The sequence below is a fragment of the Natator depressus genome, chromosome 11 (assembly GCF_965152275.1).
Source record: "Natator depressus isolate rNatDep1 chromosome 11, rNatDep2.hap1, whole genome shotgun sequence".
In the NCBI taxonomy this organism is placed as follows: Eukaryota; Metazoa; Chordata; order Testudines; family Cheloniidae; genus Natator; species Natator depressus.
Window position 1 is genome coordinate 64,427,164 of NC_134244.1, and position 15,690 is coordinate 64,442,853.

The 15,690-nt window shown below is 39.3% G+C and overlaps 1 protein-coding gene across 1 annotated transcript in view; it reads right to left on the reverse strand.

Annotated features, from left to right (window-relative positions):
- Window positions 1-744: 744 nt before the first annotated feature.
- Window positions 745-15,690, reverse strand: part of ACADL (acyl-CoA dehydrogenase long chain) — a 32,301-nt gene continuing 17,355 nt past the window's right edge. The window contains exons 6-11 of the mRNA XM_074966898.1: window positions 13,779-13,943; window positions 13,366-13,467; window positions 9,713-9,826; window positions 6,859-6,986; window positions 4,568-4,654; window positions 745-1,528 (exon numbers count right to left, since the gene is read on the reverse strand). Of these exons, the coding sequence (XP_074822999.1) occupies window positions 1,435-1,528; window positions 4,568-4,654; window positions 6,859-6,986; window positions 9,713-9,826; window positions 13,366-13,467; window positions 13,779-13,943 (690 nt within the window). The 3' untranslated portion in view covers window positions 745-1,434. The remainder of the gene's footprint in view (window positions 1,529-4,567; window positions 4,655-6,858; window positions 6,987-9,712; window positions 9,827-13,365; window positions 13,468-13,778; window positions 13,944-15,690) is intronic.

Sequence of the window (15,690 nt, forward strand, 5' to 3'; positions counted from 1 at the left end):
CCGTTTGCTCAAGTTTTTGGTCCATCACCTTTAATTCTGAATTAATTTAGCACTTGTAGAATTTAATTGATTTAATGGTTGTGACGGACAGCCCTAAAAGCCAGAAATCTGTTCATCCAAACAGTAATTTTAGCACCAACAGAAGCAGCCATAAGCTTTTCTTACTGCCCCAACATTTTTCAATCCTAATATGACAAGTTCACCTCTAAAGTAAGTGGGTTGATCAGTCTCCATTCAGTTCCTGGCTTCTGTTGCTGAAACTGCCAGTAAGCTTACCACTTGTGACAATGTCCCTTTAAACCATAAACTTATATGCCATACTATAGAAACCATAATGTCAGCACAGCTTATTTCTAAAAGATAACAGATTTGTAAATGCACAGTAGTCAAATCACTAATTACACATGTGGCTTAGCAAAAAAACCACAATTCTGTAGTTGTGTAATTAGGCTGATTCAGAGCACATATTTAAAAGCTATAAAAGCTCGTATTAGTAGCACGCTGTACTCAAATACTAAACCTCCAACTGATGACTGAAGACTTACTGAGAATTGGCCAAAAGGCCTTTTATAGAGGTATTCACACAGATTATTAACAATCAGAGGATGTGCTACTCAAGTGTGTCCTTTCTTACAAACTATATCAACATATGGATTTTACTAGGGCACTTCCAAATAGTTATTTTATAGTATTTAACTTCTGATTTTTCAAAGAATTCAGAACATTGATATTTTGCATTTTAAATTTTTTATTAAGCTTATTTATACAAAATAAGTACGTATTGAAATAAGGCACATTGAGTTTCATTGTAAAGCTTATTACATTTTTGTAATTCATTATAAAGCTCAAAAGTGAAAGTCACTCACTCATTTGTTATCATCATAGATGAATGCAATGCAAAAAGCCAGATAATTATAGGAGAAAAATCAAGTACATTCTCAAACAGATAAATTATTAAACAGGGGTGGCACTGAGTCAGTGATAGGTCCAAGTTCTACAGTTACATTTAACACTGTAAGTCCAAAGTTGTGGTTTGGTGTTGTTTACTTTCTTAGAAAAAAGTGGTTTCTTTGACGATCTCATTGTGTTTAATTCTGAACAGTTAGGACTGGATTTAATATAATGACATTATGTTTCAAAGATTTCAAGTTAATTGTATCATTCCAAAGTGACCATATTTTTCACTACCAATACATACGATCTTCTTGCCTCAAAATTTTTTTGAATCATTCAGAGGATTGATTAGTCCTAGTGTTTTCCACCAGGAAAGACAGCATTACAAATTAATATTCATTAAATATTAGAGATCACATTTTGTTATTGTAGTTTAACTACAGTACAACACTACTACTTTTACTTGCATTCTGGTGCCTGATTTAATACCGTATTAATTGTGATAGGATTCAGGAAGCAGTCTCCAGTATAGCCATGTGCCTACTTGTCAATCACAATGTCTCTAGCAATGAGCTCTTTCATTATTTCATTGGTTCCACCGTAGATTGGCTGGACACGGGAATCCACAAAAGCTCTGAAAAAGTGAGAAGTAGTGACAGAGTGAGTGGTTAAAGAGACACTTCTTGAAAATAACCATATAACAAATTCTTAGTAAATGGGAAAATCTCTCTTTAAAGATCCAGCATACTTCAAGTGTGATCTGTCTGCAGTGAGAACTCAGATCCCTCTTTCAGGATATTTTATTAAGGAGAAAACAATAAGCATAATTCAGTTATTATCCTGGGTTGCTCAGGTTGTGATCATTTGATTAATCAAATTCCAAATAAGGGAACTTGAGCTTTAATGCTCATGTTGCAGTTTGTCAGCATTATTCTGGTAGAGAAGTGAAAACATGTGAAGCGATTATAGTCTAAGCTTAAGAGAAGAAAAAACAAATTGACTCAGAAGCATGTATGAGTTTGGCAGAGTTTCTTAAGGTGAAATAGGGAAATTAGAATTTTACTCAATAGAAGTGTTCAAAATGCAACAAGTAAAATTCTAGAAACTTTCACCAATAAATAAAAAATTACAATTAAATATACTTGCTGATACCCTATACGTAGGGCCCTACCAAATTCACAGTCCATTTTGGTCAATTTCACTGTCATGGGATTTTTTTAAAAAAAAATAGTAAATTTCATGATTTCAGCTATTTAAATCTGAAATATCACACGGTGTTGTAATTGTAGGAGTCCTGACTCAAAAAGGCGTTTTTGTGTGTGTGTGTGTTTTCACAAGGTTATTGTAGGGGGGTTGCTGTACTGCTACCCTTACTTCTGTGCAGCTGCTGGTGGAAGCGCTGCCTTCAGAGCTGAGCAGCTGGAGAGCGGTGGCTGCTGGCCAGAAGCACTGCTGCCTTCAGAGCTGGGCCCTCAATCAGCAGCCACCACTCTGCAGCCCCCCAGCTCTGAAGGCAGCAGTGCAGAAGTAAGGGTGGCGTGGTACGGTATTACCATCCTTGCTTCTGCACTGCAGCTGGTGGGGCGCTGCCTTCAGAGCCGGGCACCCGGCCAACAGCCACTGCTCTCCGGCCACCAGCTCTGAAGTCAGCGCAGAAGTAAGAGTGGCAATACCGTGATCCCCCTACAACTCCCTTTTGAGTTAGGACCCCCAATTAAAGAAATTCTAGTCTCCCCCTGAAATCTGTATAGTATAGGGTAAAACAGGGTGGGCAAACTTTTTGACCCAAGGGCTACATCGGGGTTCTGAAACTGTATGGCCGGGTAGGGAAGGGTGTGCCTCCTGAAACAGCCTGGCCCCTGCCCCCTGACTGCCCCCCTCAGAACCTCCCACCCATACAACCCCCTCTGCTCCTTGTCCCCTGACTGCCCCCTCCTGGGACCCCCCCCCACCCCCAATCGCCCCCCCTGCTCCCTGTCCCGACTGTCCCACCCCCTATCCACACCCCTGCTCCCTGACAGGCTCCCCAGAACTCCCACGCCTATCCAACCCCGCCCCCTGACCGCCCCCCCGCCCAACCTCCAACCCATCCAACTGCCCCCTGCTCCCTATCCCCTGACTGCCCCCTGGGATCTCCTGCCCCTTAACCAACCCTCCCTTCCCCCCGCTCCCCGCCCTCTTGCCTATGCCAAGTCTCATAGGGTAAGAACATGCTTACATTTGAAACCCTGTACATCTCTGGGGAACTGTCCCAAACTGGGCACTTGGGGTTAAACATTTTTTTCCCTTTCGTTTTTTGTGTTTCTCTTCCATAGGCTGCCTTGCAAAGTTCTGTTTTATTATTTTCTATGTCCCCCTCCTTTTTTTAATTCAAAATAATGTCTTTTATAGTCTAGAAGCAATACATGCTGGTGTTTGCTCACCCTTTCCCAATTCTTTTATCATTTTCTCCCTTCCCCATTTTTAGTTAATTTAGTGCTTGATTAACAGCTCTGGAGACTGAAACCCTTCATTTATATACAGCACATGTACAACATACGAATTGTAAGCTCACCCACACTTACTAGTGTGCCTCTGTGCCCTGAGAAAGAGACCATCTGTAGGGCCAAGGTAGTAATTTAGGTGCCATACTCATTGAATCCATTCCTTGCTGACAGGGTTTCTAATTGTGCAGTGGGTTCTTTCTGAGAGGTGAATATTTGCCCATTAGGAAATGAACTGAAACTATCAATTCATTTCACACAAACCACTGAACATCCACCTGATGGCTATAGCTTTTAATCACTTCTAACTTCAGCTTCATTGGAACTGGTGACTGAACTCAACAATGAAAGGCTCTTGATCCCCAAGCCATCCAGTTCCCCTTTCCCTACCCTCCCAGTGGTTTGGGGACTGAGCTGTGCTCCTGAGCATACTATAGCCTGGGCAGCAGCATAGGGAAATGGATAAGAATCCTTGATGATTTCACTCCATGAAGCACTAAACACAGCATCACAACCACAGCTCTCCCCAGAAAGTAATTTTAAAATTTAGTATCCAGGAAGATGTAAGACTCCCACAGCCCTGCAACATTTAAAAAGCCGCACTTAGAGACAGTTACTACACCAGTACATTAACAACAGGGGCCCTACAAACCTGCATAGGGGTTGCTAGATATGCCGATACGATAATGGAGCTCAGTGTACTTTAGAGTTGCTATTTACTCACAAAGGATGGAACAATCATTTCAAAACGTGAACAGGCTCATGCACAATAATAAAGAGAAAAAAGTTACCTTAAAGCAGCATTAACAGGATAAAATATTATTAAAGGGACAACAACTTGAAATCAGGTCAGTTTAAAAAAACTGAGTTAGAAGTAATTTCTGACAATTCATCTGCCCTAAAGTCCTGCCATTTTTGAGGGTTTTGCTATGAGACTTTTTTTTAAATTACTCTCTCCACTTTTTGGTGTGAGAAAGACACAAACAAGAGGAAAAGCTACCTAACTAATTGATTGTACAGGGGAAATAGTAAAACCAACTACACAAAGGCATTTCCTTTACATGTATTGGTAAACTGCTTTGTATTAGTATTGTTTAGTTTCTCCCAGTTTACAAATACATATGAAGAAAATGCCTCATTTTACAATGCTGTTAATCTTTCATAATTCAGCACTGAAATGTTACACCTACCTTGCAACTGGATACTCCCACATGTACCCCCATCCTCCATGAAGTTGTACACACTGAGTAGCCACGCTGTTTTGGAGATCAGAAGCCCTAAAACAGCAAGAACAGAAGTTTGGTTTTGAAGCATTATGCTACTAAATCTATAAAGAAGTAAAAACAAACATTTAACTATCAAATTTTCTTACATATAATAGCCATATCCAGAATGTTAGGAATTACCGTGATGAAGTTTGGTCTTTTAAAAAGAGGACCAGAAAGAAGAAGTAACTGGCAAATGTTTTAACTTTAACATTCAAGAATTTGGCCTTTTTTATAGAACTTTCACAAAGGAGGGCTTTCAAATACAGACAAGTTTGTTTACCTTTAGCTTATTCATGTTGTATATGCCAATCTTCAAACAGATTTATTTTTTTAAAACCAGTGGGGGTTCTTCCTCTGTCAGATCCTTCCTAATGTTTCTTGTTCACAGCCTTTTTCTTTTGGCAACATACTAGGATACTCTCTGTACACCAATAATATCTGATGATGCCTTTTTTTTAAAAATGCTAAGAATCACTATATTGCACTTTTTAATATAAATGCTGGCTAATAAATGCTCCAAGTATTTTCCCCCCTTCCCTACGTTTAGCTGTGTCTATAATGTTAATTTTTGTGGACTTTCCAACCAGAATGTGATACACATTTTTATCCTAGACAGTATGGGCTTTATAACTTGTTTCCTGTATTTTCTTTTTTGAAAGACTGCATGCTTGCAGAATGCAAAAAAGTAACTTCAACAATAGCAAAAAGAAATGAAAAATGATTAGTCAAGTCAATTTCCTTTTCATAGGAAAGAGTACATAAAATTCTCTCTTCTCAAGCATGCTCCACTGCAATGTTTTCTCGTGAATTATATTACACCACATTTAACCATAAAATGATGTCTTGATGAAACTATCCATCCTAAATAGATTTCAGATTAATTTAAATACTGTAATGGTTAACACCACAATAAAGCCTATAGATCTTTCAACAGAAATCAGCAGTAAAGATGTATGATGCTTTCAAAAAATTTATCTTATTTAACTAAGCATCTACCTCCAACCAAAATAGTCAATTTTGGTTAAATCTTAAGAAAGAAAGGATATCAACTACTGTATAGTCAAATGAAGTGCAGGATACTGGTGCCAGAGAAAGAAGCAGTTTCTCTGTTCAAGCAATTTTTAAACCTATTCAAGTTCTGTGGAAAAATTACAGAAATTCCATTACCTATATGGACAAGGCCACCAAACATTGTGGGTGTAGGAATTTTGGTGATTTTGCAAGTTTCTTGCTTTGGAAAATCCATTGATGAAAGAATTTAGGCTGGCATTAGTTATATCCTCCTCCACAAAGCTAAATGCCTCTGCTTCTGTACCAGGTATTTTGGTATAATCCGTGCCAAGAAACACTCAATCAAAATTGTTCCTTTTAATGTAAATGTTCTATCTGGATTCCTGTGGCATTTTTTGCATACTTTTTTAAAAAGGATTAAAACTTATACATTTTCTGCAAATGTTCTGCCACTTTCTAGTCTTCATTTCCCCCCCCCCACTTTTGCAGCTAACAATCTGGCACCGGGACAAACGTATTACCTTAGATGTTTCTACTTGTCTAACTTTGTCTGGTTAAACACAAGTTAATAAATAACTGCAGAAAAAGTTCCTGGGGCTTTTTCTGTCCAGTTAAAAAATGGATCTATGAAAAGGAAGAATAGCTCAATCTCAGCAACAGCAATAAAGAGGTAGCTAATTATTTCTTCCTGAAATCAGATAGTTCTCAGAAAATGGCTAGGTCAAGTACCTAACTCTTATGTCAGGGTTTATCAAACATATCCAAAACTTTTATTTCATATTTTATAAATATTATGCAAGGGAATCCCAGTAAGGTCCACCTTTGGTTTTTAAAGTATTTCAGCTGTATAATTAAATGGTTTTTAAAAACAAACTAATTCTCAGGTGAAAAACTATTTAATTAAGTTGAATTTGGATCACATTGCTCAAGAGACCTTTCTCCTAAAAGCCAACACTAAGTAACTAATTTTGAAATTATTTGATTAACCAATACCAATATTCAGTGTATGTATCTCTCTGTATACCACATGCATCACTGTAGTTTGGGCTAATAAATTCTGATGTTAGACGCAGACAATGATTTAATCACATACAATGTTACCTTTAGGGCTAAAAATTTGGGTTGGTTACTCCAATGTTCTAATGTTAGAAACCAGAAAAGTTCATATAAGTAACATTTTCAAACTGTTTTAACATGCATACCAGTATTTTGCCATGGAAGCTGTGGAGGAGTCCAGACGTTTCTCCTCATGCAGCTGGAGACAGCTGTCCACGAACGCCCGGCCCACGCAAATCTGAGTTTTCAGTTCTGCTAACTTGTGCTGCACTGTCTGATTTTTGTTGGGAGGGGAAAATGTTTTGTATTTAAAAATCAGGAAATATTTTAAAACAAACCAGTGAAAGCAAAAGATGCCCATAAGGTCATTGCAAGGAAATGCCTTTTAAAAAAAAAAATGCAATGTTCTGCATGAAGGAAACACCACCACAGGAAAGATGGCATACCAATACAGCAGCTAGAGTTCTGTTAAACTAAAAGCAGCTTCATTTCCATTTCTTTTAACGGACTCATTTCTGCCAATCTAATCAAATAGGATTTGCTCAGAGTCAAGGAACCTGTGAATCAAAGAAAAGCTATAAAATCTGGTCTTTCACTCACAAAGTCATGTGTTTTTCTTATTTAAAAATAGATAACAAAAGTTTGAGTCTATAAATTCCTAGATCGTAAAACCCAGTGCCCTTTACCGAATGTTTTAGCAACTTGAGCTCCCCCTTCTGGTAAAAATGTGTTTCTATTCTAACAGCTGGTAATTTCCCTAGAGAGACAAGATGGCTGAGGTAATATCTTTTATTGGACCAACTTCCTCACCCACCTTGTCTCTCTAATATCCTGGAATTGACACAAGTACAACCATACCGCATACAGGAATTTCCCTAGTTTATTAGCAGTTCCATAAAGTACTATTTTCTTCAATGCAAAATTTATTTTAAAGGTATAATATCACAATCCAAAAAGCTTTTATTTATCAAATATCTTTTATTAAAGAATAATTAAAATTCAAGTCCACAGAGGGAAACGAGAGGTTCAAAGAGATACAAATAGGAATAAATGGATACAACTGAACAAAAGAAAGTTTAGACTGGCTGTCAGGGAAAGTTTCCTAACATTGAGATCTGCTATACTGTGGAAAAAGAAGAAGTCCACTTGTAACATTACATAAAACTAGGCTGGGCAAAAACTCAACTATGTGGTAGTAGTCCTTACACTAGCCAGGGGAATGAAAAAGACAAGTCAACAAGTCTTTTCTCAAGTTCTTAAACTCCTATATCAGTGGGCTTCATCATTTCCTTTATCCAAGCTACAGAAACAAATAGACTGATTTCAAACCCTGTAATAAATGAATTAGGCAAGACAGCAGACTAATTAGAAAGCAGTCAGCTTTTGATTACAGACACATTTTAGCAATCAGCAATGAAAGGAAAGGAAACACAGAAAAGCACAGGCTGCATAATGTTTTGATAAAAATACTTTATTTTAAAAAGTTTATTGGAGAGTGGTTGTCTTGCTTTAAAGCTAACTCTCCGCACTAAAACTAGTTTTTAAAAGAGGTATTTCCATAGTGCTAAGTATAGACATTGGAAATGCTAAATCACACCTGGAAATTATGAATTGATACTTAAGATGTCTTACTTCTAAGGGCCCGATTCTGCTCTTGCTGAAATCAATGACAGATCTGCCTTTGACATAACAGGAAAAGGATCAGGACTCAAAACTGGGAATTCTTGACGTTTTTAGTTAGATCTCAAGGGCACATTTCAATTAACAAGGCGGCTACCGTTCTCCAACCTGTATAATTCATTCAGTTTCTATGCATCACAAACACTGGAACTTGGCCAATGTTCTCATTAAAATGTTTAACATTTTTTTCAGAATAACCCCCCTACCTAGGGTTTTACACTGAAACTGTTAAGATCACTCCTGTATTAAGAAAAAAAATAAGCAGTACCTTCTGAAAATTGCTACATTCACAGGTAGAATCCCTGAGTCTGTATTTACTAGACTATGGTTAACAAAAGTTACTCTGATTAGAAAAAAGATACTGTGAGAAGCGGAGCCTGTTTTCATGATTCTGAACAAGAAGTAGAGCCATAGTCTCAAAACTCACACCTGACTCTCATTAATGGCTGCAAGAATAATATGCACTGTGGACAATATATAACTTCTTATGTGGAGTCACTTGTGCATTTAGTTGCCTCGCAGCTGAGGAATCATTTACACTAGCCATAAAACTGAAGACTTTATAAAATAATTATTTGCTTAACACTTCACAGGCATTACAAAAACAAGTTCCCTGCTGTGAGAAACTTGCCTAGTATCAATCTCAGGTAGGCCCTGATCCTGCAATGCACTGTGCCCAGGTGGACCCCCATGCCCGGAAGTCCACCCAAGTCAATAGGATTCAGCTCATATGCAGAGGTCCATCCATGACAATGCATTGTAGGATCAGAGCCTTAGACAGTAAAATGCCATTTTATAAACAAAACTATTGTCACTATATATTCATAAACCAGGTCAGCAATGCAATGTCTACTTCAAATCTGAAAGCAGCAGCAGCAGCAATGTTATCTCAAGAGCACTTAGTCATGTTTAATTTAAAACCAAACATGAGAAAGAAAGCAGAGTCATTCCAGGTACACCTCTACCCCGATATAATGCTGTCCTCGGGAGCCAAAAAAAAAAAAAAAATCTTACTGCGTTATAGGTGAAACCGTGTTATATCGAACTTGCGGATGATCCGCAGGAGTGCGCAGCCCTGCCCCCCACACCAGCCCCCTTTACCACATTATATCCGAATTCATGTTAGATTGGGTCGCGTTATATCGGGTTAGAGTTGTACTTGCTTCTAATCCAACTTTAGAACCTTTGAAAACAGGCAAGCAAAACCCCTGGACTAACACCTCTATTGAAATGAAAGTTACATATATTACATGTATCTATACTGATAAAGAAACAGACAAAAAGAAGGATTTGTGTCTCTTTTTCTTGGTTTAAGCTCACCTGTAAATGTGCAATTGTTTTCCCAAAAGCTTTTCTTTGTTTAACATAGTTCCTTGTTTCTTCGAACATGAATTCACAGCTGGCAAGTGCCATATCAGCAATCAACAGTCTTTCCTTGGAGACAGAAGTGATAAAGAATCTGAGAGTTCTTATCCAATGCAACTAATCTCAAATTTCTCTACACAAACAGATACACACATAGGTTGGGAAACAAAAGTTTAGTTATGACTGTTAGTGTTAGTTTTGTTCTGTGCCATTAAGTTTTAACTAGACATATTGCATAATTGAAAATATTGTCACTCTATTAGACACAATTGTCTTGGTGGGACCCAAATTTTAAAAGTTCTTAGTGACATTCCAAAGTTTCATAAACAGGACTACAGGAAAAAAAGAAATCTAAAAGTGATATGTAATACTCCCATTGACTTAATGGAAACAATTTGGCTCAGATCTTTCAGTAATTTGATTTTAATCTTTCAGTTCAAATAAAACAGTAATGTAAACAATTTTAGAAGGACACTGTCTAAATCAGAGGTTCTCAAACTGTGGTCCATGAGCTCTATTCAGGTGGTCCAAGGATAGTTCCCTCCAAGGTGCATGCCTGGGCGGCCGCACACAAGAGAATGAAGAACCACCCACCTAATTAGTGGAGCCGTGCAGGCGTGGCTCCATTAATTAGGTGCCTGGACCCTGAAGAAGATGCACATGTAAGTTGAGGTGATGACCTTTGGGCGGGGGCAGTGGGGTGAGAAGAGGGGGTGGAGGAATTTGGGATGTGCAGGGCTGCGGCAGCCAGAGAAAGAGGCGATTTTCCCCAGGTCCACGGCTGCGGCTGCCAGGGAGAGATGGCCCTCCTTCCCCCAGCCTCAGCTCTGTGGCTGCTGTGGCGGAGGAGACCCCCTCCTTCCCAGCCCCACCTCGGGGGCTGCCGTGGCAGGGGAGAAAGGGCACATCCATCGCATTTGAAAGGTAAGACTACTGATATTAAAATATGAGGTGTGCGCTTTTATTTGTAGAACAAAAAAAACGTAAATTATGAAGGGTTTTTTCATATAGCACTTTTATCCGAAGCGCTTTACAATAGTTAGCTAATGGTACAAACAACAGATCATTAAGATCAAAAGATCAATTAAGTGGTCCGCTGAGACCCTCAGCAATTTTCAAGTGGTCTGCGGAAAAAAAAAGTTTGAGAACCACTAGTCTAAATACATTTAAAAGTTTATAATTTTCTCCCCATTCTCATAAACTATGAAAAGATTTAAACTAAGATCCATTTCCTGCAGAATTGTTTTTAGCTTAACCATGTAAATAATCTGGTTCACTACTGTAGGGGTGCTCATGAGCACTGCTGCTGTGTTTTTTTTCAAACCACTGAAATATTTTCTTTGAAAGAACTAAATAATGTACGGAATTTGCACAGTGAAACAGTAGGTCTCATATTTAACATATAGGGTAAAATTAAGTAAACATGATTTTTATTAGATGATGCAACTACAAAGTCATAGTTTATGCTTTATGACAAAAGCAGAGTCATGGTTTTGGCATCTGAGTTTCTTCTCTGCTCTTCCAAACCTGCATTAACTGATCAACTGTGTTCAGTTCTACTAATAAGACAAGCCACTTTGAGCTCTACAAAATGCTTCCACTTTTCAGTTTTTTTATTAAATAGATTGAGAAAGTAGTTTATCTAGCATATATTCCCACTGGTAAAAGAGTTGCAGGTGTGCATTTTGCTTTCGCCTTTAACACAAAGAAAAGTCAACTCTGCACTAAGAGGCTTATAGAGGGCAAAAAGAGCATATTTAAAACTATTGAGCTGAGTGCACAAGTGTTAAGATGATACCACAGTTGTTCGTAGCATTCAGTTTTTAAAGTCTGTTCTAATCTTGTGTTCTTCACACCCGTGCTATTGACTGAGAGATCTGGTCTTGAAATCAAGTATGAAAACTTGATACAGTAACTCCTCACTTAACGTTGTAGTTCTGTTCCTGAAAAATGTGACTTTAAGCAAAACAATGTTCAGCGAATCCGATTTCCCCATAAGAATTAAATGTAAATGGGGGGGGGGAGGGGTCAGGTTCCAGGGAAATTTTTTTTTCCAGACAAAAGATTATATATGTATCCACACACACACAAACACACACACACACACACTATAAGCTTTAAACAAACAATTTAATACTGGTACACAGCGATGACGACTGTGAAGCTTGGTTGAGGTGGTGAAGTCAGAGGGTGGGAAATTTCCCAGGGAACACCTTACTGCTAAATGATGAACTAGCACTGGGCTGAGCCCTCAAGGGTTAACTCATTGTTGTTAATGTAGCCTCACACTCTACAAGGTAAAAAGAACGAGGAGTACTTGTAGCACCTTAGAGACTAACAAATTTATTTGAGCATAAGCTTTCATGGGCTAAAACCCACGGCCTATTGTATTTTCCACTGCATGTATCCGATGAAGATATATATACATACACACAGAGAACATGAAAAAATGGGCGTTGCCATACCCACTATAACAAGAGTGATCAATTAAGATGAGCTATTATCGGGGGGGGGGGGGGGAAATACCTTTTGTAGTGATAATCAGGATGGCGCATTTCCAACAGTTGACAAGAAGGTGTGAGTAACCGTAGGGGGAAAAAAATAAGCATGGGGAAATAGTTTCACTTTGTGTAATGACCCATCCACTCCCAATCTTTATTCAAGCCTAATTTAATGGTGACAGAGACAGAGACACACACCATGTGTGTGTGAGTGTGAGAGGCACATTTCCCCTTTAAGTACGCTGACACCACTCTTAAGTGCACTACCTTGTTAAGTTAATCAGCAAGCTAGGACCACAGCAGCTGCTACCAGGAAGCTCCCTCCATTCCTAGCCCCGTCGTGTGTCCCCCCTGCTCTATGGAGATGGAGTAAGTGGGGTGCAGGAGCAGGGGGAGGCTAATGTCCGGGTGTCCTTCCCCCACCCCCAAAGCAAGCAGGAGGCTCGGAGAGCAGCTCCAAGGCAGAGGGCAGGAGCAGCACATGACCGTGGGGGGAGGGACAGCTGAAATGCCCATCAATTGGTAGCCTGCTGGGCGGCTGATGCACAGGGAACTTAGGGGAGCGGGGAGCTGATGGGGGGCTGCCGGTCCGCCCTGGTTCCAAGCCCCCACCAGCTAGCTGCAACAGGCTGCTCTTCCTGCAAGCAGTGGACAAAGCAGGCGGCTGCCAAACGAGTGATAAGGGAGCACTGCACAACTTTAAACGAGCACATTCCCTAATTGATCAGCAACGTAACAACGAAACAAGGTTAACCGGGACGACTTTAAGTGAGGAGTTACTGTACATGTAATAATCCTTTCTGTAGCAATTATTATACCTTCCCTGACTAAAATAGTACCCTAACATGGTATCATAATAAAATTATTTGAATAGAAACTACTAGATTGCAAGCTATTTCACTGATATACCAAGATGCTTCACTTTGATTTGCAGCGCAGAATTCCTACCACTAAAAAATAAAAGTATCAGCAAACTGTGGTTGTAGGCATCTTCTGAAACTGAGGTGTCTCGCCATAATCCATAAACTGCAGGTGGCGGTTCCAAGCAAAGTCCAAAATAAAGTCTTTGTGCTTTTCCTGAACAGTGTAGGTTTGTGTCAGTCTTACCTGAGGGAGCTCTGCCATCAAATAGTAGAACCCTTTGTTTTCTTGTCCAAGCAAGGCACTGGCTGGCAAACGTACATCTTCAAAAAACAACTCTGCTGTGTCCTAAAAATTGTTTTAAATAAAATATCTAATATCAAACTCACTCTTCCTCAGATTTTCCTCTTATCCAGTTCCTAACTTCTACAGCCCAAATTACATATATTCCCTGGAGGCTGTTTGCTTTCAATATAAATTTCACTCAACTGCAACCCACCCTTACAGTCTAATTTAGAATATCCTGCTCTTGCAGTTAAAACTATGAACTGAAGTATTACTACAGCTACATTTGATCTGTACTTAAAGTACCCCAAGGAGTAACAAGTCCTTTTAGACTGCCTCAAAGTCTAGCACACGGTAAGGCTCAGATGACTTACCTGTGCTTTCAGGCCTATTTTTTCCAGCTTGCGTCCTTTGATGAATCCTTTCATTCCATTCTCCACCAGAAAAAGGCTGATCCCATGAGCAGGGGAGCGGGCCTCACGGTTTGTAACAGCAACCACAATCACTAAATCACTCATCCAGCCATTAGTGATGAATACCTGTTAAAAAAAAAAAAAAAAAATCCAAGATGGAATAATGCTGCATGTTAGCTGGCAGGTAGCTAGGAAGAAGATTATAAAGTAGCAGTACACGAACTGTCACACACTTCTACAAATGAACAGTATACAAAAAAATGAAAGCTGTAAGTAAGTGTCCAAAAGGTTTATAAAGTCCAGATGCATAAAAAACCCAAAGTGCTCCAGAACAGTCTATAAAAGGAGAGATGGGTTCAAGTGGCATAATTCGGATCTGGATTGCAAACAAACACCCCAAAGTTAAAGGGTGCTGGGGTCTGAGGTTCTGGTTGACTCTACCCCATTATAAAGACAGGGGACAGACTAAAAATAAAAGAACCACATTTGTATTTATTTTTAATATTCCTAAAGTTCAGAGGCATTTAAATTCATATTTTTAATTCAGTGTTATCTCTATTATAAAGATTCCTTTTATGAACAAGAATGCCAACTAACATGCAGATGACCTCTTCCAAAAGTTAAAATGTTAAGGTATGAAGTGGAAAATCACTGGGAGGTTCTCCATTACTATAGCAAATCTCTAATTCTGTACAATATGCTGTCTACTCATATTTAATATTGTATGAAACACTGACGCATGCTACAGTGGGTGGAAACTTACAGTTGCCTTCGCTGTATTGTATGTTTTAAGTCAAATTCTGATATCACACACGACAGGCAGAATACAGACACAGACATGCCAAGTATAAAAATTAGATTCATATTCCTAACTATGCCAACCAAAAAATGATTGCACTGCCTTGTCTTGCCTAGGTTCAGGCATGCAACCTATTAAGTTTATCTATTTAAACAGTATCTTTTACATACTTATGGACAAATACATATAAACACTTACGGTTTTATTATTTTATTACTGCAGTGACCAAAAGCCACAATCTAGACAAGGCCCCACTGTGCTAGGCTCTGCCAACACACACAGATTTAGCCCATAAATATGCCTAAAAGTAATAGGCAATTCACAGCAGGAAGAATCTTTGAAATATATTGAAATCAAAATACTATTACTACTTTGTGTTTTCATCCAAAGATTTCAAAGCATTTTTACCCATACAGGCAAGAATCACCACCACCACATTACAAATAGGGAAACTGAGGCCCAAGTTGGTATAGAAATGTTCTCAAAGCCCTGGTCTACACTAGGAGTTGAGGTTGAATTTAGCAGCGTTAAATCGATTTAACCCTGCACCCGTCCACACGACGAAGCCCTTTTTTTCGACTCAAAGGGCTCTTAAAATCGATTTCCTTACTCCATCTCAGACAAGGGGATTAGCGCTGAAATTGGCCTTGCTGGGTCGAATTTGAGATACTGTGGACGCAATTGGACGGTACTGGCCTCCGGGAGCTATCCCAGAGTGCTCCATTGTGACCGCTCTGGACAGCACTCTCAACTCAGATGCACTGGCCAGGCAGACAGGAAAAGGCCCGTGAACTTTTGAATTTCAATTTCCTGTTTGGCTAGCGTGGCAAGCTGCACATGAGTGCAGAGCTCATCAGCAGAGGTGACTATGATGGAGTTCCAGAATCGCAAAAGAGCTCCAGCATGGACCGAACAGGAGGTTCCGGATCTGATCGCTGTATGGGGAGAAGAATCCGTGCTATCAGAACTACGTTCCAGTTTTTGAAATGCCAAAACATTTGTCAAAATCTCCCAGGGTATGAAGGACAGAGGCCATAACAGGGACCTGAAGCAGTACCGCATGAAACTTAAGGG